The 27,348-nt window shown below is 36.6% G+C and overlaps 1 protein-coding gene across 1 annotated transcript in view; it reads right to left on the bottom strand.

The window, feature by feature from the left end:
- The window catches only part of GRK3 (G protein-coupled receptor kinase 3), a 165,227-nt gene that overhangs the window by 50,040 nt on the left and 87,839 nt on the right, over window positions 1-27,348 (bottom strand). Inside the window, exons 4-8 of the mRNA XM_037816792.1 lie at window positions 13,471-13,572; window positions 11,575-11,649; window positions 7,510-7,571; window positions 3,141-3,192; window positions 1,361-1,452 (exon numbers count right to left, since the gene is read on the bottom strand). Coding sequence (XP_037672720.1) covers window positions 1,361-1,452; window positions 3,141-3,192; window positions 7,510-7,571; window positions 11,575-11,649; window positions 13,471-13,572 — 383 coding nt within the window. The remainder of the gene's footprint in view (window positions 1-1,360; window positions 1,453-3,140; window positions 3,193-7,509; window positions 7,572-11,574; window positions 11,650-13,470; window positions 13,573-27,348) is intronic.

Raw genomic sequence — 27,348 nt, 5'->3', positions numbered from 1 at the left:
CAATACACATCATACTGGTGAAAGTTTATGTTTAGGAAATTTTTTTATCTTTTTATTTCTTTATTATTTTTTATTAGAGAAGTTGTGGGTTGATAGAAAAATCATACAGAGTTCCCATACACACACCCCTCACACACAGTTTTTCCCTATTATTAACACTTTGCATTAGTGTGTTAACTTTGTTACAATGATGAAACAATATTATTATAATTATATACTAAAAGTAGAGTCCAGAGTTTACATTAGGGTATACTGTTTATGTTGTACAGTTCTATTTTTTTTTTTAATTTCTATTCTAGTAACATACAGATAATCTAAAACTCCCCTCTCTTAACCAACTGAAATATATAACGCAGCGCTGTCGATTACATTCACATTCTGCATGTGTGACCTTAAATTCTAAATTGATGGACTACTTCACATAGCTGGGGTAGGCAATACGGACAATTACCCTATCTTGGTAGGACACAGAAAATCCATTCTTTCTAATTGATCATAACTGGTAATGTCATGAATTATATCAAAACAGATACAAATTTTCCAATTCGATATCAGAAATTAGAGAGATTAATGTCTTGTTAATTGATTTGTTATAAGAACTCCCAAAAAGTGGATAAAAACATCAACTTGCCCCTTGTTCTAACACAATTGTCACTAAATCAAACTTGTATTCTGGGTTCATTAAGTCCTATTTTTCCATTCAGAAATGTATTCACTTAGAGGAGTAGGAATGAGAAACCTGCTTCTAGTATTAAAAAAAAAATCAAAAAATCCCACCTACTAAAGAACTCTACCATTCACTTTTTGGCTGGCTCAAATGCACTTAATCACCTCACATCAACCTCCCACAAGAAAACGTACTGGATGAGAGACGGAGCCTTACAACTGCTGACATGTCAGCACGACTTTCCCCTCACCAGCACCCAATCTCCTGAGCTATGAAACTGATAATACTGAAATGTTGTGTCAACCAAGACTTGTAAACACTAAATCATGTTTGACTTGATTAAGGGAGGCAGGTCATTATTTAGAAGAAGACTACTTCTCTTCTGCAAAGCAAAGAATTCCTTGTAGTATGATCTGCCTGGGAGACTGAAGGCAGCACTCCCGGATTGTCAGGAATGGTTTCTTGCTCATCTCTAGATCCCTAGATCCTCACCAGAGCTTCCACTATGGTGAACACCCAATATATGTTTATTGTTTAAACTGCCATTTTGTCCTAAATACATTCAATTTCTTTCTGAGGTAAATTACTTGAAGACCAAGATCACAAGCTTCCATATTTCTATGTAGAGATTGTCTTTTGACACACACATAAAACCCCTTTTTCCAGTAAAACGTATCAGCATAAAAATCTTACATTTTTCCTGTGTCTGCCTTTCTGCAACCATATACTTCGCCAAATCCTCCTCGTCCAATAATCCTATGTACACTGAAATCATTCATGGTCAACTGCGAATTCAAAACATAAGAAGAAAATACAAAATTGCATAAATGTTAAGCACACAGAAAGATTTTTTCAAGCAAATTATATAGTTATTGAAATACAAATTCTATCCTTCCCATGAACGATTCTTCAAGCTGAAAGATTAGATGTATGAGGGTAACGAGGCTTTCTATAACCTTCTATAACCTGCTTGACCTCCAAGGTAAATGAGGCACAAAACAAAGGCCAATGGGAAGATGATAGTGTGGGAACCAGATTAGACTGTTTTTCCAATCTCATCAATCTAAGATTATTAGATGTATACATGGAAGACAAGCGAGTGTGAAATTTCCAACCAAAATTGAAAGACATCAAAAGCCGAAGGTTTGGGAACATTCCAACATTCCAACATTTCCTGGAAGTGACATGGTAGAAAATATGACTCAACATTAAGGGCATCTATGTTTTCATAATAGTGGGCCATATGATCAGAAAGCCTGATGGATGCAGGCCATGTGAATTTTTTTTTATAACATCAGTGAATCAAGAGGACTACTGCTGGGCATGTGAGCATGAAATAAGACTAAGTATGAGTAAAGCACATGAAGAGGCTTTATTCATAAGCACTTCTCTTTTGTCAATAACATCTCAGGAATGCTCTGCTTTGTAAGTGAGTTTGATAGCGTTAAATGGTACAAAAGCCTATATAGTAAGAGGCCATCAGACAGTACCAAATGCCTACCTACTAATTTACATATTCTGGCAAATTAAGGTTCACATTCTTCAAAGGTTCTTCCCTCATCCCCCAAACAACCGTTAAAATGCTGTATCTACAGCCAAGTGATGGGCATTTGGTCCACAGGCTTCATGTTTGATCCCTGAGTCCACAAGCACATGTCATCTGCTGTAGTAGCAGATGCACAGGAAAGATTCAGAGCTGATATAGGACTTTTTTTTAATGTGCCTTATTGCTTATTGTTTCTTCTAAATCCTGCCAGGAAATGTGATAGAAAAGGGAGGCTAAAAAGACTTTTCTTTTAGCAGTATCATTGAAGTAAAAAACTCAAAAAGAAAATCCAGTTGATTATTTCTTTTGCCCAGTTGCAAGTCTATGAAGGGAAAATGTGGAAGAGACGGTAAGACACACTGTCCGAAGAAATGTGCATTCTAAAAGTGAAGTGAAGATTATGCTCTAGAATTACTGACATTGAAAGCTAAAAGAAGACTAAAAACCAAGGATATACATGTTAGAAAGTGGCTTGTATTTGAGGATGGATTTTTCATTCTCAAAATAATATAAAACAAGATAAAACCTTTGTCTAGTAAAAGATATCATCATTTTTATTATTTGATTTTCATCTGATAAGAAAAGAAAAAGAACTTTACCTGGATAGCAAAAGACAAGAACATATTAAGTCATATTAAGCAGAAGACTTGAATTGTTACTTCTATTTCTCTTAAAAGGTCAATTGTAGCTTAAAATGTCTCTTTTTAAATAAACAAATACATTTTTATATGAATACAACAAAAGAGAATTAAAAGTAAAATTGTTTATAATTGGTATGGAAGGATGAATTTTTAATTCATAAGGCTGTAAGAATGACATCTGTTTAGGCAATGTTTGCTCCCTTGGGATCATTCTCCAGAATAGAGAATTTTCTCATGGGGTTATGCCAGAGGAAGTTTTTATTTAAAAAAAAAAAAAGATACTTACATGGATATTTAGTTCCACATTTTTCCACTGACAAAATCTAGTGAACTTGTCACTAAAAAAGAATATGAATCATTACTGAAAAGTTAAACATCAAATTAACTGAATTTATAGAGCAATGTTTTAAGATAAACTAGAATTGCATGGTTGGTTGTATCGGTTCTCAAATAGAGTAACTTTTCTCAAATATTTTTTCAAAAACCATTTGCCAGTGTTCACGGCTCTATTTTATGATTCATATGAAAGATTTCACGCTTCTCCTTTAATTGTCATATGCTCTGGAAACATTTTGTCCAAATCAGCACTGTTCAGCAGAAAGATAACAAGAGCCTAATATGTACTTTAATTTTAATATATTTTATTTAGCCCAATACATCAAAAAATTTCAACATGCCATAATCAAATAAAATTATTAATGAAATATTCTTGTTTTTATATTAAATCTTCGAAATCCAGTATGTATTTTGCACTTAGAGAACATCTTATTTTGAGTGCCAGATAGCTACATGTGGCTAGCAGCTACCTTACTGGGTAGCACAGATCTAAATGGCAAAAAAATTAACGTTCACAAATAACCATAAGAAAAGTAGCAAACACTTAAATAGGGCTTACCATGTATACCGGATTGTATATATTATGTCCCCCAGAAAAAGCCATGTTCTTTGATGCAATCTTGTGGGGGCAGATATATTAGTGGGAATTAAGTTGGAACGTTTGGATTAGGTTGTTTCCATGGAAATGTGCTCCACCCAACTGTGGGTGATGACTCAGATTGGATAATTTCCATGGAAGTGTTACCCCACCCATTTAGGGTGGGTCTAAATTAAATCACTGGAGCCATATAAATGAGCTGACAAACAGAAGGAACTCAGTGCAGCTGAGAGTGACATTCTAAAGTGCAGCTGGGAGTGACATTTTGAAGAGGAGCTACAGCCAAGAGGGACACTTTGAAGAATGCACCGGAGCTGAGAGAGTAGCTGCAGATGACAGACAGTTTGAATACGGCCATTGAAAGTAGATTCTTACTCCAGAGAAGCTAAGAGAGGACAAACACCCCAAGAGAAACCAAGAGAGACATTTCTGAAGAACTGCAGCCTAGAAAGGAACGTCCTGGGAGAAAGCCATTTTGAAACCAGAACTTTGGAGCAGACGCCAGCCACGTGCCTTCCCAGCTAACAGAGGTTTTCTGGACACCACTGGCCATCCTCCAGTAAAGGTACCCGATTGCTGATATGTTACCTTGGATGCTTTATGGCCTTAAGACTGCAACTGTGTAACCAAATAAACCCCCTTTTATAAAAGCCAATCCATCTCTGGTGTTTTGCATTCCAGCAGCATTAGCAAACTAGAACACCATGCACCAGGTGTTGCTCATTTAATCTTCCCAATAACTCTGTGAGGCAGGTACAACTGTGATGCCCATTTTATAGCTGAGAAGACTGAGGCATCAAAAAGGTAAGTGGCTTGCCTGAGGTTATAGTAAGGGAGTAGGTGGAGCCAGGCCAATAGGTTCCAGAGTGACCTCTTAATTGCTACTTGGTAATGCCTCTCAAAGATGCAAATGGTGCAGGAGGGACACTCTCAGACTAGAATCCAAAGGTGCAATAATTTCTACTGCACTGATATGCTCCCACAATTCACTCAACTGCTTAAGGAGTATTTTATTCACCCATGAAATAAGAAAAATATCTATCCCATATCTAGTTAATAAAGCTATTATTTTGATTACTGTTTTGTTAATGAGCAAAATATATCCACAGGGTATTTGTTTTTAAAAAAGATTTACAAAAGAAATACATTCTAGATAGAATCCTCCTTGAAAGCAGAGTATTTTTAGAGATGGTGTATCTCATCTAGCTTCTAGCATGATTCTTTATATAGAGATATGAATGAATGGATGGATGAATGAATGAATGAATGAGCAGATGGACACATGGATGAATGGAGGGAAGGAAGGAAGGAAAAAAGGAAGGACAGGCTTACAAACTACCAGTTATAGGTGTTATCCTGCATTATAATACAGTGCCTTAACACAATGAAATACCACAATTCCCTGGGGGTTTCATTGAACATGCCTTCTAAGAAGCCTTTAAAAACATTTCTGAGGCTAATAAGTAAGCTGAAAATCAAAAGCAGAATTCTTTGTAATTACACAGCATCTTTTTTCAATGGAGCTAAATGACAAAGAGTGTTTCACTGATCCTCCTCACATCTTTATGAGGTTGGTAAAATAAAATTCAATTTTGTATTTTGAGAGTTTCTAATAAAGTTATTTCAAGCAGTTTTTTTTTAAAGCATGGTATATGCAAAACAGCAAAACCATATTTGGGCACACTCTGCATTTGTAAATCCAAGACTGGCACTTCAGAATTCACTGGGTTTCTTGGGCTAGTTCCTAACTCTCTTCTCTCACAGATTATCTCGAGTTCAAAGGTGGCAATAGGGATGGTGGTCCGTATCTCTTACCACTTGGCAAACCACCCAAAAAACCACCCCCCTGCAAAAGAACACTCTTGCACCAGTTTTGCTATTTAAATACAGCTGTAAGTAAGCTCAGTGGTGTCTCAGTGGGGGCCACTGAATACTGTTTCTTGACAGAAGGGGAACCATGGCAGAGCCCTTGAGAAGGCTTACAGGGAGGTATCTCTAAGGAAAGATCAGGAGTAAAAAATACAGAAATGGTTGTGATGTCACAAGGGTAGGGGTTCTAACTCCGATCCCTGACCCAGCCTTTGTTTTGCTGAGCAAGTACACTCCCTACCTGAAACAGGATCATAGCAGGCCTCATCTACAAGCCAGACAGCCTTCCCCTCCCCAAATCAGGCCAACCTGGAACTTAGTCTGGAGTCCCTGTAGTGGCACGGGAGAAGCCGAACGACCTGCCCATACACTGCAGCCAAGGGCTGTGAGAGCACTTTTCAAAACCCCAAAAATCAAAATGCATGATCTGACAATGGATTTTTTTTCTTATTTGCGAATGTATTCCTATAAAGAGAACTAAAGAGGTATAAAAATTAACTCATTTAATTATGTACTTAAGAAATTGACTTTGAAAAGAATTCATTTATATAAAATTGCAACTGCTTCCAAAAATGCAATGTGCATGCTTGCCTAGACATTAACGGCTTCACTTGTCTTTCCTGTAACATTAAGAATGAGTGGCTAACTCAGTGTAGAAAAAGACCACATATGCTAACCTCATGGTGGGGAAAGAGTGTCAAGAGGTTCAGGGAAAAGTCTCTTCCCCAAATTTAATTACCATCCCCATCTCTCTGATCCCACATAAGGATCACACAAAAGCAGGTTGACCCAAGGGTTGGGGAAGGTCAGATTTTAGATGCACCAAATGGAGACAGCCCAGGGCTTGGCTGGGACTCGGCCCTAAACAGCAGCCCCAGCCTCTGGGTTTGATTCCACTGCTCTTTGGCAAAGTTTCTGTTACTACTCAGGGAAGTGTCATCATTCATATGAATAACAGTTTCCGAAAGTACTGACTCTACTCCAGGATAAAATTATCTCTTGAACTCTAGTAGAATCACAACACAACTCTTTAAAATTACTTCTTTGAATATGCGGAGAAGAAAACTGCAGAAAAGTAGAATTTGTTTTTTAAAAAAAGGGCAATTAGTGAACAGCTGCACACTGCTCTAGCAATGAGACACAGTTATCATGTCATTTGTCTAGAAATTAGCTGAGTTTATGAAGAAAAGTACAGGCAGTGTGACTGCAGATTCAATTTTAGGAAGTCCGATTCCAATGATGTCTTGTCACAGAGGCACCTCTCAAAATACTGAGGAGTTGACGATGCGGTGCCTGACAAGCACAGTAGCTGAACACTTTCATGGGCATCATTGAAAAATTCGGAATTTAATATGTCAGATAAGCTCCAGAGTTTGAGTGAACCAAAGGGACATATTTACTAGATATATTAATGATATATACAACCATTAATTAATTAGTTAATGTCTAAACCCTTAAATTCTATAAGTACATAAAGAATGAGGTACAGGCTTGTCTCACTTCGGGTGATTAGATTTCAAAATCTGAACAACTGGATCAGATAAACGATAGAGTCATGCTTGTATTAGAAAAGGCCTCCCTATAAGATATTTTTAATATTGAGGTTTCATAGTCTATTTAAACTGTAGACTATTTTAAAGCTAAAGAACTGAAGTTCAGAGTGGCATGAAGCTATGCAAACCCTAACATTATACTGTGATGTACTAAGAAAATCGTCCAACACAAAGCCTGGCACATGGTCAACAAATACTTGTTGAATGAATTAATTAACATACATTTTAAGGACAGCTCTAAATGGGTAAAATAAGGTACACCTAACATAATATAAAATTTTATACATAAAGTTTCATACCTTTCCATAAATTTTTGGAAAATGTTGCCTCGAAGACTTTCACAAATTTCTTCTATATATGGCTGGAAAGGATAAAAAAGAAATTCCACACCACATAAATAGTAAAATATTAGAATGAAAATAAAAGCCAATGGGAAACTTAAACTGCGTGAAGTTCCCAAAGCTACACTCCCACAGCATCTTGTCCTTCTCATTCCCAGTACTTGTCACGATTTTCACGAATGGATTCATCACCACAATTATTTGTTTAATGATAATCTACATAACTAGATTGTGAATTCCACGCAGGGAGGGACAGCTCTGTCTTATTTTCCCGTGGATATCTACAGCACAGGTGCTGGCAAGGCACAGACACTTCTTAAATGACCAGAGCTGGCTTCATTAGTGTGTGTCCTTGAGAACTCACCCAGGGCCACACTTAGAAGAGTCCAGCACTTGGTTTAATGCTCTACCACTGCCATCTTGAAATTCAAGGGGTCCCACATTTTCATTTTGCACTGGGCCTCATACATTATGTAGCCAATCTTGTAAATGACTGAAATGCATTTATAATCAGCATTAGTACTTTTATCATCTAAATGCTAATAGACTTGTGGAGTAAATTTTTTTTTTTTAATTAGCTATTTTACTTATTGCTTTTGTGCCTCTTAGAATCACAGAGCTAAAGGGAACCACAGGGCGCAACCCCACCTCCTCATCTCCCACGGAAGGAGGGTGAGGAGTGGGGGTGGACGCTTACTCACCAGGGTTCCTCAACAACTTAATAGCTACGCCAGCACTGACAAGAGGTCTCCCGGCTGACTTGTGCAGTGCTCTTTTCCCCCTCATGGAGAACAAAAACCTGCTTTAATTAATTTCATGCTTCTTTACCTATTACTTATTAACAGCATAAATTTTCATTTTCCATGTGATGAATTTTAAACCAAAAATTATAAAAAAATATAAAACAGCAACATCTCTAAAGTCGATTGGATAGTTTGGGAAACTATCTTGCTGCCCTAAACTCGTTACATGCTAAAAATTCAACCTATTCTGTGCCTTCAGAGACCATCCTGAAAGTGTGCAAAAAGAAATGTCCAGATCAAGAACAGCCCAAACCAAGTGACAAGAGTGGGAAGTTTGCAGAAAGCCACAGTAACCAAAGCCAGGTGAGAAGGCAGCCGCAGCTCTGCAAGGAGACTGACTTCTTTCACAGAAAGGATGCTGGCCTGGCCATCAGGACACTCAGGGCAGCCTCTGCCACCTTGCAGTGTCTGGGCAGACGCTGAGACCAGTCACTGAAACCATCTAGGACTTGTTCCCTTGACAGTAAAAGGGGAGACTGAACTATCTTTCTGAAGTGCTTTCCAGCCCTGAAATTCTGTGACGCCACGACAGCAAACATTCAAACCACATATAATATCTTAGTCAAGTCCTCTGGATGCAAAAGACCAAGGGCCACCAGCAAGACTCAAGATGTTCAAAAGACCCCAAAAAACAAACACAAAAAGAATTCACAGATCTAGGAAAAGGCTAAATTTATATAGCACAGATTTTATATTTACAAAGCTATTATGTTAATGTTTTTCTTCCATATTTTATCAAACACCCCACACACCTTCCATTAATAAAATAAAAAGTAATCATAAAAGTTACTAGAAATTCTCAAGAGCACACATAATACACCATTATTAATACTTTCAAATAGAAGGAAACACAAAAGATGCTGGGTAAGCAATGCAAAACCAGAGTCAATAATGGGATCATCAGCAAGGAGCGTCACCTTTCTGCGCCTCAGTTTCCTTAATCTGTAAAATGGGTGAATCAAAACTCATCCATAAAGCTTTTGTGAGAATTAAACAAGATTAAGAATGTCGAGAGCTGAGCACAATCTCTGGCACATTTTAGGCACCCAGATATAAGCCTGGGCTCCACATGGGCCCCTGCCACCAAATATGCCGATGCAGGTACTTATTTCTAAAGTCAGTTTTGCAAACAGAAAGAGTTGAACAGGAAGCATTTTGTATTTACTTTCAGATTATTTCTGTTTACTATCTTTTTATCCTTGATAAGAAATTTCAACACAAAGAAATTCAACTGACTTTGTGGTTAATATGAACAGGAGAACCAGAAGTTTAACTTGCATTTATTCTTTAATTACTATGTTCTGATGGTACCTGTCACACTGAATTGCATTAATACAGTTCTTATTTCACCCTTGAAATAAGAATACCACCCATTTTAGATCTATTTTACCAGAATATTACTTTCATTCATTTTTTAATGAGCAAAATAAATCAAAGTGTTTTTGAAAGATATGCTGAAGAAATAGCTTCTAAATTGAATTTCCTTGAAGGCATGAAAAGAATCTTGATGGTCTTTGGCTCTCACCTGGATCAGTTTTGTTTTGTTTTGTTTTTAATATCATGTGTGCTATAAGAAAAGCTAAAATCAGAGTTGCAAAACTCATGTATTATGAGGTATAGTTTAACGATGATAAATATAATTGACTAAAGACTATCTATGCACCATATACAAGTCAGCTGAAAACTAAATTTCACACTAAAATATCATGGAGACCACAAAAAGTGGATGGTTACTTTGTACTTTTTGAATGTAAAGGATTGGATAATAGCTAATATTTATGGAGTACTGGGGCAGGCAGGACCTGTGAGAAGCAACTCATGTGTACCTTTCCACTAACACCTCACAATCCCACCTTTGAGGGAGACCCACTGTTATCTCCATTTCACAGGGGAGGAAACGGAAGTCAGTAGGGGAGCAGAGGCTTGCCCAGGGTCTCCCAGCTAGGAAGTGGAGGCCCTGGGGTTTAAACCCAGGTCGGTGGATTTCAGAGCCTGAGCCCATAATCAATCAGACCATAGGGATGGGCACTAGGCCACAGGAGTAGGAACTACATTTTAAGAAAAGTCCATCTAAATATTTTGACAGGCAGCTAACACCTAATTTGTTACTGTATTCAGATGCTCTAAGAACCAGATTAGTATTTGCTCTGTAGAATAATCAAATTCACTTTGCAAGCATAAATAAATAAATAAAAACCATCATAAGGAGATAAAGTAAAAATCAATTTATCTCACTGTAAACAAATAAAATGAATAATCCAAGGAAAGGATAAATGAATTCTTTTCAGTTGTGAAAATCATTACATTACTTAAAAGTATTCTTTCATATTTCTTATAATTCATAGAAACTATAAAAGGCATATTATTCAGCTGAGAATTTTGACCGTGTGCTTGCAAGCCACTGCCATCTCTATAGAAAACACACTGAATGGAAATGGCTTTTGCGATGGCCTTTGTGAGGAGGAGAAACCATTAACTCTAAAGAGCAGCAAACAGATGAGGCCTATTAATTTCGTTTTCCAAGCCTTGCAATTTAAGTCTATATGACTGTACTGCATTCAAGATTCCAGAAGCCAAGGTAAATCCAATTCCCCGTTCATGACTCAAAGTCATGACTCAGAAAGGTCATTCAAACATCGCCCTTGAATCTTGAAAACAAATCTTATTTCAACCAGGGGATAATCTTTGCAAGTATCAACACTTCTGACACTAAAAAATTTTTAAAAATTAAATTGGCAATTCAAGTAGCAAACTGAATTGCCAATCGCAGTGCCTAAAAGACTTTATTGACTAAAACAATACTCTAATAGCAAATTTCAGTCAATACCTCAAGTCACCAGAAATGGTCTGAAAGGACAGTATTTTTTCTCTAGCAAATCCTGTAAAGTCCTATTCATCACAGATACTGAGAATGTCAAAGTAAATCACCTGCAAATGGGAAAACCTCCTCATGTCATATCTTGGTTGATATATGGAAAATAATGTTACTAGAAAGCTCTAAAAACCTTTTTCAGGAAAGCTTTTGCTAAAGATTTGGTCACAAGATCACATTTCAATTATAAGAAAAGCAATATTAAACTTTAATTGTTCCAGAAAACCTTCTGGTATACAGTCTTATAAATCAATTCCTCTAGCACAGTTACGTATCCTCAAAAGAACATCCTCAAGTCCAACCATTATGGAAATCAGATATATTTATTTTGAAATAATTTTATCTTACCTGAAAAAGAGTCAATGGCACTTGCTTCTTGGCTAGATGACTTTGTACGTGTTCTACAGCTTGCCTTGAGAATGGCTTTTAAAAATTAAGAATATTAATTTTTTCCCACAAAAATAACAATAAAACTTCACAGATCTCTGTATGTTGCACAATATCAAAACAGGTAGCTTAACACAACAATTAACAAACAGTAACCTATGGTATTATATTAACATGAATTGTTTAAAAAATCTGTTGGATATTTTACAGGCAAGCTTCCCGAGTTCTTAGATAACATGCTGAGAAGGACAACGAGCATGGATGGGCATAGCAGATTGACATACCTAATCCCACAGAAGTTCAAGATAACTGCAATATTAAAGTGCTAAGAATCTTACTATCACCTTATTAAATTAGCTAATAATGGGATCCTAAAAATGTAAAATTTCTACTATCTGTGAGAAAATAAATTCATGAAATAAACCTAAAAATTAAAGGCCAGGATTACAAAGCCAAGCGAGACTGACAAAGGCTCTAAATTAGGGAAAGGATTGCTGTAACCGGCACAGAGTGGAATTGGTTCCAAAAGAAGAATGGAGTTTCCACTGATAAAAACCACGAACTGTATCCTCCCCCAAATCTTCAGATTGTGTCTTCTTTAATAATTCACAAGAAAGGCTTAAAAACAACATCATGCTGCAAAAACCTTCCAAACTGCTGAGTTACATGAAGCCCAGTTTGCAGAAGCTTTTCTGTCAAACACTTGGCATTCCCTAAGGGTTCAGTCATAACCAGCAAGGCAGTAAGGCAAAGAGCACTGGTAATTAGCTCTAGCTCAGAAATTCTTTCAGCAAGTTAAGTGGGTTCAAAGAACAGAGCAGAATGTATGCTATGAGATTTACCTTTAGCCACAGTTGTTCAAATGTTAACAAGAACCGTAAACAACACAATAAAGGTAACACGTACTTAAACACAGACTAGAAAGCAGGGTGATGCTCACAAGCAACAATAAATGGGTTTCTTCCAATCTTGGGACTCCTAGTTTACAGAAGCACTAAAATAGATCAACTTTATGACTGGTGCTGTCCAATCAAACTTTCTGCAATAATAGAAATATTCTGTATCTGTGCTGACCCAACACAAAAGCCACCAGCCCCATGAGGCTATTGAGCACTCACAATGTGGCTGAGGAGGAACTGAGGAATTAAATGTTGAATTCCAACTGATTTTAATTAATTTAAACCTAGATAGCTATGTGTGGCAAGTGGTTATTGCATTGCACAGTACAGTTCATGACTGTTAGGCCACTCCTTTGGAAAATGGTCCTAATCTAGGGATACTACATGGGAAATTTTCATTACTAAATTTTTCTACTCACTCCTGATGGAATAATTTCCTAGAAACCTAGTTTGTCCTATTGAATGAACTGGATTGTTTATCTGATTCATAAAGAAAAACAATATTTTGAGTATCATAATTATTAACAAACAAAATCAACACAATAATTACAATTGTATCAATTCAAAAGAAGCCATTTAAGATTTATTTTGGGCAAATTGATTAGCCTAATTATTTAAGTATATATAGATATTAATGAAAATAAACCTTAGTTTTCTTTAAAAATAAGCCTATAATTGAGACCAACTTTTTCTTCAATTGGTTAAAATTAGCTATTTTATTTCACCAGTTTTTGCAGTGAAAGTATCAGCTTCATAGGAAGAGTATATGAAGAAGACAGATATTGTGATAGGGGTATCAGGAAACAAATTACAAAACAGAAAGAAATGGGTTCCATTCTGGATGAGTAATTTTAAATTTTTTAGCACCCCCTAGTCTTTTACTTTCATTCTGGAAACATTTAATGCCACCTCACACTTATCAGAACCAAAGTATAATGGAACACAAAGAAATACTTACATGTGAACAAGAGAGGAGCTCCTTCATGATATAGGTATCATAAATTTGTCGACTTCTACAAAGGCGATCTTCATTGTTATCAAGCTTTTCATATTCTTTTATCTATATTTTTAAAAGTTATCATGGTCAGGCAGGTATACCTTCAAACTTGCTTTATTAAAAGACATTACCAGTTCAGGCAGGAACCACTTCCACACAAGATAAAGTAAATCATTGTGGCTATTCCACAGGAAACAACTTCTTCTAATGCTGTAATAATGAGTTGGAATAATTTAAATTCAACTAAAAACATAAAAGTGGAGTTTTCCTATCATTTAAATATAGAAACACAATATTAGGAAACATACTGTCACAGCTACAATTATCTTACAACATCTGAGCTGTAGACTATTCATCCTTGTCAATTCTCTCTCCAAAGAAAAAATAATTTATATTTGGCTGTAATTCAGTTCTAAGAATTATGATGAGGATGGGTCTCACTCAACTACACTGCTATGAAACACACAGGTGAAAAACAAAAACAAAAAATACTGTCAAGATTCCTGCAAAGAGATTTTTTTTTAATCTACTAAAACAAATAAAACTTTGGTAAGGAATTAACCCATAGATAAGAGCACTGGTTTTTCAAGTTGGAACCTGATCTATACTATAAACATACTAACAGAAAAGTTGCTTTAAATAGTATATATTGTGACACACTTAGGGACAGCCTGATGCTAGGATAGGCCAAATAATAAAATGTGCTTTAGAAACATTTGCCGCATGTAGGAATGACCCACATGCTCTATAACCTGATAACAGAAGGGCCTGGATCAGAGAATTGCTTCCATTTATTTATAGAAATACTTTCAATCCAAAGGACAAGAAATCCAAAGGACAAAATATGGAGCTAGGAGAAGGACTGTAGCAAAGATCTTCAATACAATGAATGATTAAAATGTAGGACTTATTTTTGGAAAATGTGTTCCCAATAGATAGCAATTTATTATGTTCAGTGTTCTTTATTCTGGTATGATAAAATATGGGGGTAACCACTCCTATGGGAGAGAGGATAAACTGAATGGAAATAAAACCACCTTGTTACTTTATAGTCTGGATTTGACAGTTTTGAAATCAAAACCAGTAAATCCTATATATTTCTTAATAGAAGTAAAGTCACGGTGGGGTGGGTTTGTGTGTACGAGAGAGAGAGTGAGAAAGAGAGAGACAGAGAGAGATGCTAAGGTTCCATGTGGAGGCTAACCCATTCGTACACTGAGAAACTGTTGGGATCATCTCAATTGTTCTGAAAGATAGTCAGTGTTTCACTATGATGGGTGAAATGCACACTTATGTTCTGTCAGGGCTTAGACTGGACCACTCTTGGAATAGACAATAAAACCTGACATAACAGCAGGCAGACTAGTATTGGAAAGGCCCAACTCAACCCAAGAGGAAAACACTGTCATATGATGCATTCCAGCCATGTTAGTGTAACCAAAGGACTGTGCTTAACCACCCTAAGTTAATTTAGGAGAAGCAGCCCGGAGAGTTTGGGTATCATACTGGATGCAAGTACGGTAGCTGCATGGTAGCAGAAGCCAGACATCAAAATCCAAAGTAAAGGCAGAAAAGCGAACAAAGGATTTTTGGCTTTGTGGATTCCTTTTGTTGTGTTTTGGTTTAGGCAGGTTAAAAGGCTAATGCCCAGATGCTAGGCTAAAACAGGTAGGATGTTAACAGACCAAAGGCAAATGTTTCTCCCTTACATATGAACCTGCTCAAGCAATAATAAGTCTTTATGAAACTACTGCCCTTGTAAACAAATGTAATGAACGGTAAGTCTATTCCAATAAGTCTATAACAATCATGGTACAGAAACCAAACTGATACCTCACTAAATAAATGTTGATTCTATGGAAGTTTCCATGAACTGTTAGAACCTTACTATACAGAAAATTCTAGTATCTTTAGCAAATTATACTCTAAACCACAATACTGCCTTTACCTAGTGCCTTGAGGCTTATAAACCCTGACTTGAACAACAGAATAAATAACTCTTAGTAGGCAAAGTAAGAGCCTAAAGAATGTGTAGCTATAATTAATAATTCATTTTTTATTATCAGTAAGATTACTGATTAAAGAATATGAAGTCAGCTATCAATTAGCTATAACAGAATGGCCTTATCACAGCAAATACGTAGCAACAATGTGCCTCTGATTCTGGCAGTTAGGTGTCCAAGTAACCTGAGCAGGCAGATGTTTAGGTTCAAGGTCAAAAGCCTTCCCAACAGCAGGACAGAAACATCTTCACCAATAATAAACACTCACTGATCATGTAGTTTCTTTCCGCTTTGGTGATCACAAAGCTTATAGCCAAACATGTAGCCTAAATAACCTGAACTCTAAGAGCAGGCACTTTTGGTCCACAACAGTCACCATTTCCACTCTCCCAGGTCACATTTTCTGCATTAATGCTCCAGTGAGATGATCTGGTAAAGTCAACGACAGCTTCCACCTTGCCCAATCCAAGGGTGTCTTTTTTGTCCTTTACTTCATGACTTCTCAGCAGCATTCAACTCAGCGGTCCACCCCTGGCTTCTTTGAATCTTTATTTTCCTGACTTCTGTGATCGCTGTCCAGAGGGATTGTCACATGGGCTCCTCCTTCTCATACTCCTTTGGTAGCTCTTCCCCCTCTCCCTCTGCTTGACTTCTAAATCCTGAACTGCCTCCAAGCATGGAACGGAGGCACTCATTTTCCACTAGGTACATTTTCCTTAGGTAAAGCTATTCAGTCCCATGGTTTCAAATAACAATTACATTCTAAGGATTAAATCTGGATCTCTAGGGCTCAATTCTTCCCCTGAGCCCCAGATTCTAAATACCCAACCACCTATTTGATACTTCCAGTTGAATACCTAAAAAGCATCTCAAACTTAACATGTCTAACTAAAACTCTTGATTTCCACCTCCTCTCTACTCCCCAAACATTCTTCTCCCCTAGTCTTCTTTATCACAAAAATGAGTAAAACCATCCTCACAGGTGCCGAAGCAAAAAAAAAAAAAAAAAAGAATAATCATAATTGATTCCACTCTTCTGTTCACACACCTGTCAACATCACCCCCTACGTCCAACTGATCAGTAAACAATGTTGGCTTTACCTTGAAAATACATCACAGACCCAGACTCTGCTTCTGGTAACAGCCAGTTAATACTAAAAGAACAACCCTCCTGAGATAACAACTATAAACTCTGAGCAATATATAAAATACAACTACACAAAAGTATTGAAGAGTGGCCAAAGGTACACAAACATAGGGAAGAGGCAAAAAGAATAATACCCTTTGGAGGAGCATAACAGAATTCAAAGAACCCACAATATAACAAGTATGTTTGGGATACAATCTAAAATTATTTCACTTATGAAGAAACAGGAAAGCGTGACTCATATTCAAAAGAAAAGATCATTAACAAACAACAACCAACCCAAGATGAATCAGATGTTGGAATTATCTGACAAGGGTTTTAAAGCAGCTATTATAACTATAGCCAAGGACATAACAGAAAATGTACATATAATGAATTAAAAGATAGGGCATTTCAGCTAAAAAATAGTAACTATAAAAAGAACCAAATGGAAATTTTACAACAGAAAAATATAATTCAATGGCAAACATAATGGCAGAATAGAAATGACAAAAATGTCAATGAATTTGAAAACAGATTCATAGGAAGTATCCAATCTGAAAAACAGAAACCAAAAAGATTGAGGAAAGAATTGAAAAGAGCATAGGGAATATGTAGGACAAGAACAAAAGGTCAAACATACATACAGTTGGAATCCCAAAAGAAAAGAGAGAGATTAAGATAGAAAAAAAAAGTTTTAAGAAATCATGGACATCTGGGAAGATGGTGGAATAAGGAGAGGCAGCTATAATTAATAATTCATTTTTTATTATCAGTAAGATTACTGATTAAAGAATATCAAGTCAGCTATCAATTAGCTATAACAGAATGGCCTTATCACAGCAAATACGTAGCAACAATGTGCCTCTGATGCTGGCAGTTAGGTGTCCACAGCAGCTGTTCTGGAGCTCAGGAGAGCAGTGGAGGACCGTACAACATACAAGGAAGACATGAACAAAGAAATAGAGAAACTGTGATGGAGAATCTGCAACAGAGAAACTGGGGAAAAGTGACTCAACTCGGCCACAGTTCCCAGAGCCCACCCCCCATCCTTGAGGTTGGCAGCTTCTGGTTGGCCCAGTTCTTGCCTGCCTGGCTGCTGAGGACTGGGAGAGTCAGGGAAGCCCTCCCACCCAAGAACAGAGTGGGAAACACCACTGTTTTGATCCAACCGTTGGCCAGCAAAATTGTACTTCTGGGTCCTGCAGCCTTGGCTCCTTCCAGATAGGTGCCCATGATGCTCGCGGTGCCATTGAATCTACAGGTGGAGAAACTGCAGAGAGGGAATCACTCAGCCACAGTTCCCAGTGCCCATCCCCCGCCCTCAAGGCCAGCAGTTTCTGGTCAGCCTGGATGCTACCCAGTGGGCGGCTGCGGACTGGGAAAGTAGGGGAAGCCCTCCCATTCAGGAACATAGGGGGATGGGCACAATTCAGATCCAACTGTTGGCAGGTGAAATTGGTTCTCTGGGTCTGGGAGACTTGGCCCTTTTCAGATAGACACCCGCACCACCCACAGTGCCATTATTTCCACCCACCTAAGGAGCAGAGGTGAGAGAGGGCTAAAAAATAACTTACCTTTGTAGGACTGTAGGGAATAGATTGCCAACAAGCCCCACCTGCTAGGTAGGCTGGGAAAGTATAGTCTTGGGAATGTGATTTCCTGACCCTCTCCCCATGGTCCTTTGGAACTGATCCGAAACCCCTGCATGGGACCCTGGCCCTGTTCTGGTTGGGAAATACTGATGAAGCAAGTGCCAAAGAAGAGCTTTAAAACAATCCCAATCAATAACAAAATCTTAGAAGGGAAATCAACCTTCAGAATAATCTCATCAAGATAATCAGATGTTCAGATACCAGCAAAAAATTACAAGACAAACTAAGAAACAAGAAGATATAGCCAGGTCAAAGGAACAAATTAAAAAGCCAGAGGAGATACAGAACTTAGAATAACTAATCGAAGATGTTCAAACAAATCTCCTAAAGCAGTTCGAGGAGATGGCTAAAGAGATAAAGGATATTAAGAAGACACTGGGTGAACAGAAAGAATCTGAAACATATAAAGAAAAATAACAGATCTTATGGGAGTGAAAGACAAAAATAGATGAAATTAAAAATACTCTAAAGACACAGAATAGCATATTTGAAGAGGGGAAAGAAAGGATCAGTGAGCTAGAAGACAAAGAATCCAAATTTGAACAGAAAAAAGAACAGATGAAGAAAAGAATGGAAAAAATTGACCAGAGTCACAAGGAAATGATTGGCAACATGAAGTACACACAGGTATGCATCATGGGTGCCCCAGAAGGAGAAGTGAAGGGAAAGGGAGCAGAAAGAATATTTGAGTAAATAATGACTGAAAATTTCCCAACTCTTACAAAAGATATGAATATGCAAATTCAAGAAGCCCAACATACTCCAAACAGAATAAACCCCACAGACCCACTCTGAGACACATACTAATCAGAATGTTAACTGCCAAAGACACAGAGAATTCTGAAAATAGCAAGAGGAAAGCAATTTGTCACTTACAAGGGAATGCAATAAGATTAAGTGCAGATTTCACATCAGAAACCATGGCGGCAAGAAGGCAGTGATATATTTTAAGGTACTGAAAGAGAAAAACCGTCAGTCATGAATTATTTATCCAGCAAAACTGTCCTAAAATTGAGAGAAAGTTTAAAATAGTCACAGATAAACAAAAGCTAAGAGAATTCATTAACAAGAGTCCTGTCCTACAAGAAAAAGCATTTTATATTCAGGCTAGTTTTTATTACACGGGTGCTCCTCATTTCTGTGTGTAGATCCACGTGTCATCTCATAACATACACCTTCTGCCTAACCAACCAACTTGAACATTTCTTATAGTGTAGGTCAACTAGAAACTCATTTTTTTCAGCCTTTCTCTGAAAAAAATCTCTATTTCAGCTTCATGTTGGAAAGATATTTTTTAGAATACTAAAATGATGTATCTAGCTGTGTGTAGTCTACAGTCCCCTCAGTCCCGCCCCCGCCCACACACACACACGCATTATTCTGCTTAGAGCTTTCTGAGAGTCTTGAATCTGTGGTTTCTTGTCTTTTGTTGATTTTTGGAAAGTTTTCAGTCACTTTAACTTCAAATATTTCATTTAGCGTATCCTCTATTTCTCTTATACATCTGACACTTCAATTACTATTACTCAGATGTCAGACCATTTTATATTGTCCCACAACTCTTGGATAAAGAGCATGACACCCTAATTGTAAAGCCAAAAATAAACAATATAATAAATAGGAATACATAAATGTGATAAACCATAAATTCTGACAGAGGCAAGGGAATGATAAACACACACACAATTCATAATGAGTGGATGCTTTTGTGAGAAAGGAATAGGAGGCCATGGGATGGAATAGAGGAGGAGCACATAAAGGGAGGAAAATTTCTTTCTTTCTTCTCAGGTTGGATGATGACTCCAGAAGTGTTTATTATACTACTGAATGTGAAGGAACGAATGAAGAATAATTCAATAATATAAAAGAGGGCCATGCATACATTAATGATGAAACAGGGTCATGAATCAAGTATCATGATTAATCAGATTCTGGGTACATGAAGTCTAGCACCTGAACCACAGTAAGCACTCAGTGAATGGCAAGTCTCAGTAGAGACATTCATGAAAGTGAAGCATTTACTTTATAAATAAGTTACAAAACATATATATGAAAAACAAATGTTACAATATGCCAGGGACAGCCTTATCAGTAATGTAATAGTACATAATCCTAACCAGTTACTTGCCTCTGCATTTAATTATACCTAGCTATAATAAATTTCTCACAACACTCTCCTGTTTAAAATTTCTTTTGAGGGAATAAATCAAATAATGGAGAAAAAAGGTTTTTTCAAAATTTTAACTATTGATACAATTTTCAAATCGGAGAGGTTGGAAATATAAGTAGTTTAAAAGTAAAAGCTAAGCATTAAAATTCTCATCATCTCTCAATTTTCATATTTTCTACTATTTCCTTGATTGATGCAATCTAAACTCAGCTGAGTATACATTCAAATCACAATTGAGATCTCAGTTAACACAGAAAAGGCATATAACAAAATCAAGCACCCCTTCTTGATAAAAAAACACTTAGAAAACTAGGAATAGAAGGAAACTTTCTCAACACAATAAAGGGCATATATGAAAAACCCACAGCTAACATTATATTCAACAGTGGAAGACTGAAAGCTTTCCCTTTAACATCAGGAAGACCAGTATGCCAACTGTCACCACTGTTATTCAACATTGCACTCAAAGTTCTAGCCAAAGCAGTTAGGCAAGAAAAAGAAATAAAAGGCATCCAAGTTGGAAAGGAAAAAGTAAAAGTTTCCCTATTTGCAGATGACATGATTCTACATACTGAAACCCTGAAAAATCTATAACAAAGCTAATTTAAAAAAAAATCAAATCACAGATGATACTACTTCTTTTTGAAGACTGACAGTCTTTCCTTCTTCTTCAATGGATTTTTATTTTCTAATACTTCATGTATATTATGATTGGTTTTTCACCTATCATGACTCTGTCATTCTTCCCCATGAACACTCTTACAGGAGTTGTGCTAGTTTGGATATATTACGTCCCACTGACAAAAACCATATTCTTTAACACAGTCTTGTAGGGGCAGATGCATTAGTGTTGATAAGGTTGGAATCCTTTGAGTGTTTCCATGGAGATGTGACTCAATCAACTGTGGGTGAAATGTTTGATTAAATTATTTCCATGGAGATACGGATCCCACCCATTTAGGGTGGGTCCTGATTTAAACACTGGAATCCTATAAAAGAGCTCACAAACAGAAGGACCTTAGAGCAGCTGAGAGTGACATTTTGAAGAATGCACAGAAGTTGAGAGAGAAGCTGGAACACAACCTGGGATCAGCAGACACCAGCCACGTGCCCTCTCAGCTAACAGAGGTTTTCCAGACGCCATTGGCCTTCCTTCAGTGAAGGTATACTTGTATTGATGCCTTAATTTGGACATTTCCATGGCCTTCAGACTGCAGCTTTGTAACCAAATTAACCCCCTTTATAAAAGCCAATCCATTTCTAGTATTTTGCATAACGGCAGCATTAGCAAGCTGGAACAGGAGTGTTCCAGAAACTTTCTAGAAACCCAGAGTCATCAAATACAGCAATTTACTACTTCATTCTTCATTTCCATTTTTTCCCAGTTAACCTCTTAGATACAACTCCTACTATGATAAGATTCTCTTCCTATAAAGAATGGCTAGATTCTCCGTACACCTCAGATAGATCGTATGGTATATAAATATATCTCAATAAAACTGCTTAAAACACAAAAGGAAAGAAAGAAAGAAAGAATGACCCCAAATTTCCAAGATTTGGTGAGAGATATAAATTTACAGATTCAAGAAATTCAGGCCCCACATAGGATAAATACAGTATCTAAAACTGCCACAATTTAAAAAGCAGTGATCATCAGAATGGGGGAGAAAGTGAAACACTTCAACTCTGTCTAAGAGAGACAAAATTTATATATAAAAACAGATTTAAAGAATATGGTTGGGAAAAGATCTATCAATTAAAACAGTAAGCATAAAAAGCATAAAGTGGCTACAATAATATTCAGTGATGTCAACTTTAAGACAAGGATTACCAGAGCTAGAGGGACATTTCATATAGAAATGCTTAACAATAACAAATATGTGTGAGCCTAATAACAGAGCTTCAAACTATATTTTTAAAATGACAATAAAAGAAACAGACAAGTCTACAATGGTAGAGATTTTAACACCCTTCTCTCAGCAACTGATAAAACTACTAAATATAAAATGAGTGAAGATGTAGAGGACTATCACATCAACCTACTTGACCTACACCTGACACTTCCCTGCTTTAAACTGTTTATGAGTCCTAGGATAAAATCTCAATTTGTTACTCTGGCTCCCAAATCTTGCCTCTCTCCTCAACCTAATTTTATCTCGTATTACCTGGCCCCCTCACCCACTAAAGCCCCACCACACTTGTCTTCTTTCAGTTCCTCAAACATGCCAAGTTCTTTCCCACTAAAGTTGTGGGCTCTATCCTAGAATCCTCTTCTCATACTGCTTCCATCTTCAAAAACTAGCCATTCTAGTCGCAGCTTAAATATCACCTCCTCATTGATACAGTCTCTGACTCATCTATCTAAACTGGCCACCGAGTCACAATATATCACACCCTCCTGTTTTGAGTCAGTGCATAGCAGTTATAGCTTCCTGATACATTTCCTGTTTATTTATTACTTGTTTATTGTCTATTTCAACCAGAATATAAGCTTGAAGAAAGCAAGGGACTTGTCTATCTTGTTGATCTAAACAATACCTCATACAATGTTGGCATTTAATAAATACTTGTTGAATAAGTGAAAAAAATTCTATATACTAACTTTACCTCTGATCTTATATTTATTTTCACTTTTCCATGACTTACTTTTAAATCTAGTTATAATATACTCTGTTTTATATGCTACCTTAAAATTTATTTGGAACAAAGAAGGGTGTAAATCAACACACTGTTGTGCAGTTACTACACACCAGGCATATTCCAAGTATGTTGCACCTATGCATGACAACCCTATGAGACAGGCTGCCATTATCCTCATGCTTAGTTCAGGAAACCCAGGTAAAGAGAAGCTAAACTGCTGCCTCAAGTTGACCCAGCGAGCAAGTAGTCAAGTCCAAATCCAAACCCAGGCAGTCTGAGTCCAGAGCTGGAACTCTCAAGCACTACGTTACATGCCCTCCCATATACCTGAACACCTTATTATAGCTTGGAAATCAATCTGTCATCCAGCATCCTATTTTAGCCCCAAAATTAGCCTCCAAGGTTAGCAGGAGAGGATTACCAACCTCATTTTACAGCTGATATGATATAACTGAAGCTCAGATATTAAGTCCTCGTATGTGAGCTCCTCAAGTACAGGGACAATGGCTTTGTTTACATTTGTAAGCTCAGGGACTGACCCATGGAAGATGCTTCAGGGTCTGCTGAATGACTTGCCCCAATCTCACAGCAAGTGAGAGGTACAGCTGCACCTAGCTAGGCTTTCCGGCTTAGAATCAAATAATGGTCTAGACGAAACTACTGATTATGTTCATATAAGAAGCAAGAATGTGCTAAGTGTTACAGGAACATTGCAGACAGCAAGCAATCACAGAAGACTTGGTTAGTGTACAATAGACTTGTTAGAGAATGTAGAAATCCAGTTAGGCCTTAAGAGAAGTTAGGCTTTCAACAAGCCGAGAAGAGAAAGCAGTATTCTAGGCTGAGGAAAGGACAAGTAAATTAGCATTAAGAGCAATAGGCTTTGTGGGTTTGGGGAATGCTGGATGGTCAAGTTTGGCCAAAGTGGAAATTCTATGCAAGAAGCTAGTAAAAGATAAGGAGGGAAAGGTAGATAATAACTAATACAGAGACTTGAATGCCAGGATAAGCAATTAGGACTTTAAACCACTGGAAATGGGTAATTGTTAAACGTTTGGGGACACAGGAGATTGGCAATACAATGTGCAAAATGTATAGTTCAAGGTATCTGATAACAGAGCTTTATGTGGATTGGAGTTGTAAAATGACAACCAGAAACTAACGAGTCCACCAAACGCACGAAAAAAGAGAGGCCAGAGAATTATTGGTAACTTCAATGTTTAAAGTCTGTACTGATTTAGAAAACTTTGAATCTATTGATACAAACAGTAAACTCATTGGGGAGAGCTGGCCACAGTGGGAAGATGTTGCATTTGGTCTTATATTCCTTAAGTTTGAAGAAAAAGCAGGTGATTCATTAAGAAATATCCAGAAGACAGAAGGAGATTTCTGGTGGAAGGTAAGAAGCAACGTCAGAATTGCAGATGCACGGTTGGAAGCCTTCTGCATAGAATAATCACTGAACACTCAAGGGTGGGTGATATGTTCAATAAAAGACTGGAGTAAAAAGGACACGTTGCTGAGAAACTTTGGAACATGGTCAAGGGATAACCTGATGAGCCATATCCATCTTTTGCCAAGTTGGAAGAGAGATGAGGAGGGCTGGGGAGGAAGCCAACAAAGAAACACCAATGGAAACGCACCAGCAGTATTTGCTACCATATTTGCAATATGTGCTTAAGAAATAACCCCAAGTGACTGTTAATCCTTTGTTGGTTGCCCATCTGTTTCCACCTAGTAAAAGTATCTTCTCAAGGAGATTTCGTGACAAAGCAATTTAGTGGAAGTAGGAATGGGAGATTTGAAGCCATGAGGGATACAAGAAAGATTTTTTTTGACAGACCAAGCTGTGACCCTCAACCAGATAAATGTCCAATCATGATTCAGATTGAAATAGTAAGGTTACATCATACTGAGTAAAATCCTTTCGGATTTAGCTTTTTAGAAAAAAATGATGCTAAATATACATATAATTGACTATCCTTCCTGGAAATATGTTAATGTAATAAAAACTAGAAAAAATCAACTTCTCGTGAATACCAATAAACAAGCAAGGAAAGGAAAATCCCTCCAATTTTCAACACTGCACAAAAATTACTAACATCAGGCCTAATTATGCTATTCTTTAGACCATTTTAAATGCTTTAGGGTAAAGATAACATCATGCTAATAACAGGGGTATGTCATTTCTTAAATATATTTTAATTAAAAACATTTTCTAACTTCTGTTTTAATTCATTTTTGATCTATAAAATATTTAGAAGTGTATTTATTTCCAGGCATTAAAGATTTCTTAGTTAACTCTGCTACTGAATTATAACTTAATTCCATCGTAGCAAGAGAACATACTCTGAACAATTTCAATCTTGAAACGTGTAAAAGCTTTCTTTAGGGCCCAGCACAAGATCTAGTTTGATAAATGTTCCATGTGCACTTTCAAGAATGTGAATTCTATTTTTGCTGGGCGCTGTGTCCTGTATATGTCAAGTTTATTCATATCTTTATTAAATTTCTGTCTGCTTGTTCTGTAAGCTCAAAGGTGTATGCTAATGTCTCAGCATTATGGACTTGTCTTGTTTCACAGCTTCCAGTTTCTGCTTTATATATTTTGCAGTTGTGTTATTTATAATATACAGATTTAAGATTATGAAAGATTTCTGGTGGACTGACCTTTATTATTATGAAATTCCTTACTTTATCTCAAAGGAGCATTACCATGTACTTTATCTGACATTTAGTGTAGCTAGATCAGTTTTGCTTCAGTTAATGTTTGCATAATGTATCCTTGCCATTGCTCTGTTTAAAATATGTCTCTTATAAGCAGCATATATTTGGGTTTTGCTTTTTTATCAAGTCTGATAAACTTAGTTTTTACTTGAAGTAGTTAATTTGTTTACATTATTTAACTATTATGTTTACATCTACCATTTTACTATTTTCTATTTTGACCCAACTATTTTACATACTTATTACATTTTTTGCCATTTTTATTAGTTCAATATTGTTTTATTCCAGTTTTCTCTCTTTTAACCTATTAAACATACATTCTTTAACTATTCTTTTAGAGGTTACTATAGAGATTACAATACACATCTTTGATGGTATAATAAATGTTTATCAGCCATTTGTAAATCTTCTGTGGGAGAAATGTCTATTCAAGTCCTTTGCCCATTTTTTAATTGGGCTAGTCTTTTTGTTGAGTTGTAAGAGGTTTTTATACATTCTGAATATTAAACCCATATCAGATATATGATTCTGTTGGTTACCTTTTCACTCTCTTGATAATATTCTTTGATGCCCGAAAGTTTTAAACTCTAATGTAGTCCAATTTATCTATTCTTTCTTTTGTTGCTCTTGTTTTTGGCATCATATTTAAGAATCCATTGCCATACACAAGGCTCTAGAGATTTCCCTCTATCTTTTCTTCTATGAGTATAATGGGTTTTAGCTCTTATATTTATGTTGCATTATATTTATATTGCGCTAATTATTAAGTATGGTGTGAGGTAAATGTCCAATTTCATTCTTTTGCATGTGAATATTCAGCTTTCCCAGCACTCTTTAGTATTTTTATAATGCAGGCCAACTACTGACAAATTCCCTCAGTTTTTGTTAGTCTGAAAATATCTTGATTTCATCTTCATTTTTGAAGGAAATTTTTATGAGAAATAGAATTCTAGGTTGGCAGTCTTTTTTTTTTTTTTTGCCTTTCAGTACTTGAAAGGCGGCCTTTTCATCGTCTTTCTTTCTTTTTTATTTTAATCATTTCTATTAAGATGTCACAGGCACGCTGTTACTTCCTTAAAAGTAATATGCCTTGATTTTTCCTCTGGCTACTTTAAAGATTATCTCTTCGTCATAGATTTTCCATAATCTTACACTGGTGTGCCTAGTTAGGTTTCCTTTGTATTTGTTCTTCTCAGGGTTTTCTAAGCTTTTTGAATCTGTAAACAAATATCATTCATCCTTTTGTAAAATTCTTAGTATTATCTTTTTAAATATAGCTTCTGCACCATTCTGTCTTTTTTCTTTCTGGAACTCCAACTCCACATGTTAGATCTTTTCAGCATACCCACATCTCTAATGATCTTATCTGTTTTCTTTTCTATTTATTTTTTTCTTTGTGCTTTAGTTTGAGATTATCTACTGAGCTGCTTTCCTGTTTATTAATCCAATCTGCTATTGAACCCAATCATCAATTTCTAAATTTTACGTATTTTATTTTTCAGTTCTAGAATGCCCATT

This window comes from Choloepus didactylus, chromosome 23 (assembly GCF_015220235.1).
Source record: "Choloepus didactylus isolate mChoDid1 chromosome 23, mChoDid1.pri, whole genome shotgun sequence".
Classification (NCBI taxonomy): domain Eukaryota; kingdom Metazoa; phylum Chordata; class Mammalia; order Pilosa; family Megalonychidae; genus Choloepus; species Choloepus didactylus.
This window is presented reverse-complemented; position numbering and strand designations above follow the sequence as displayed.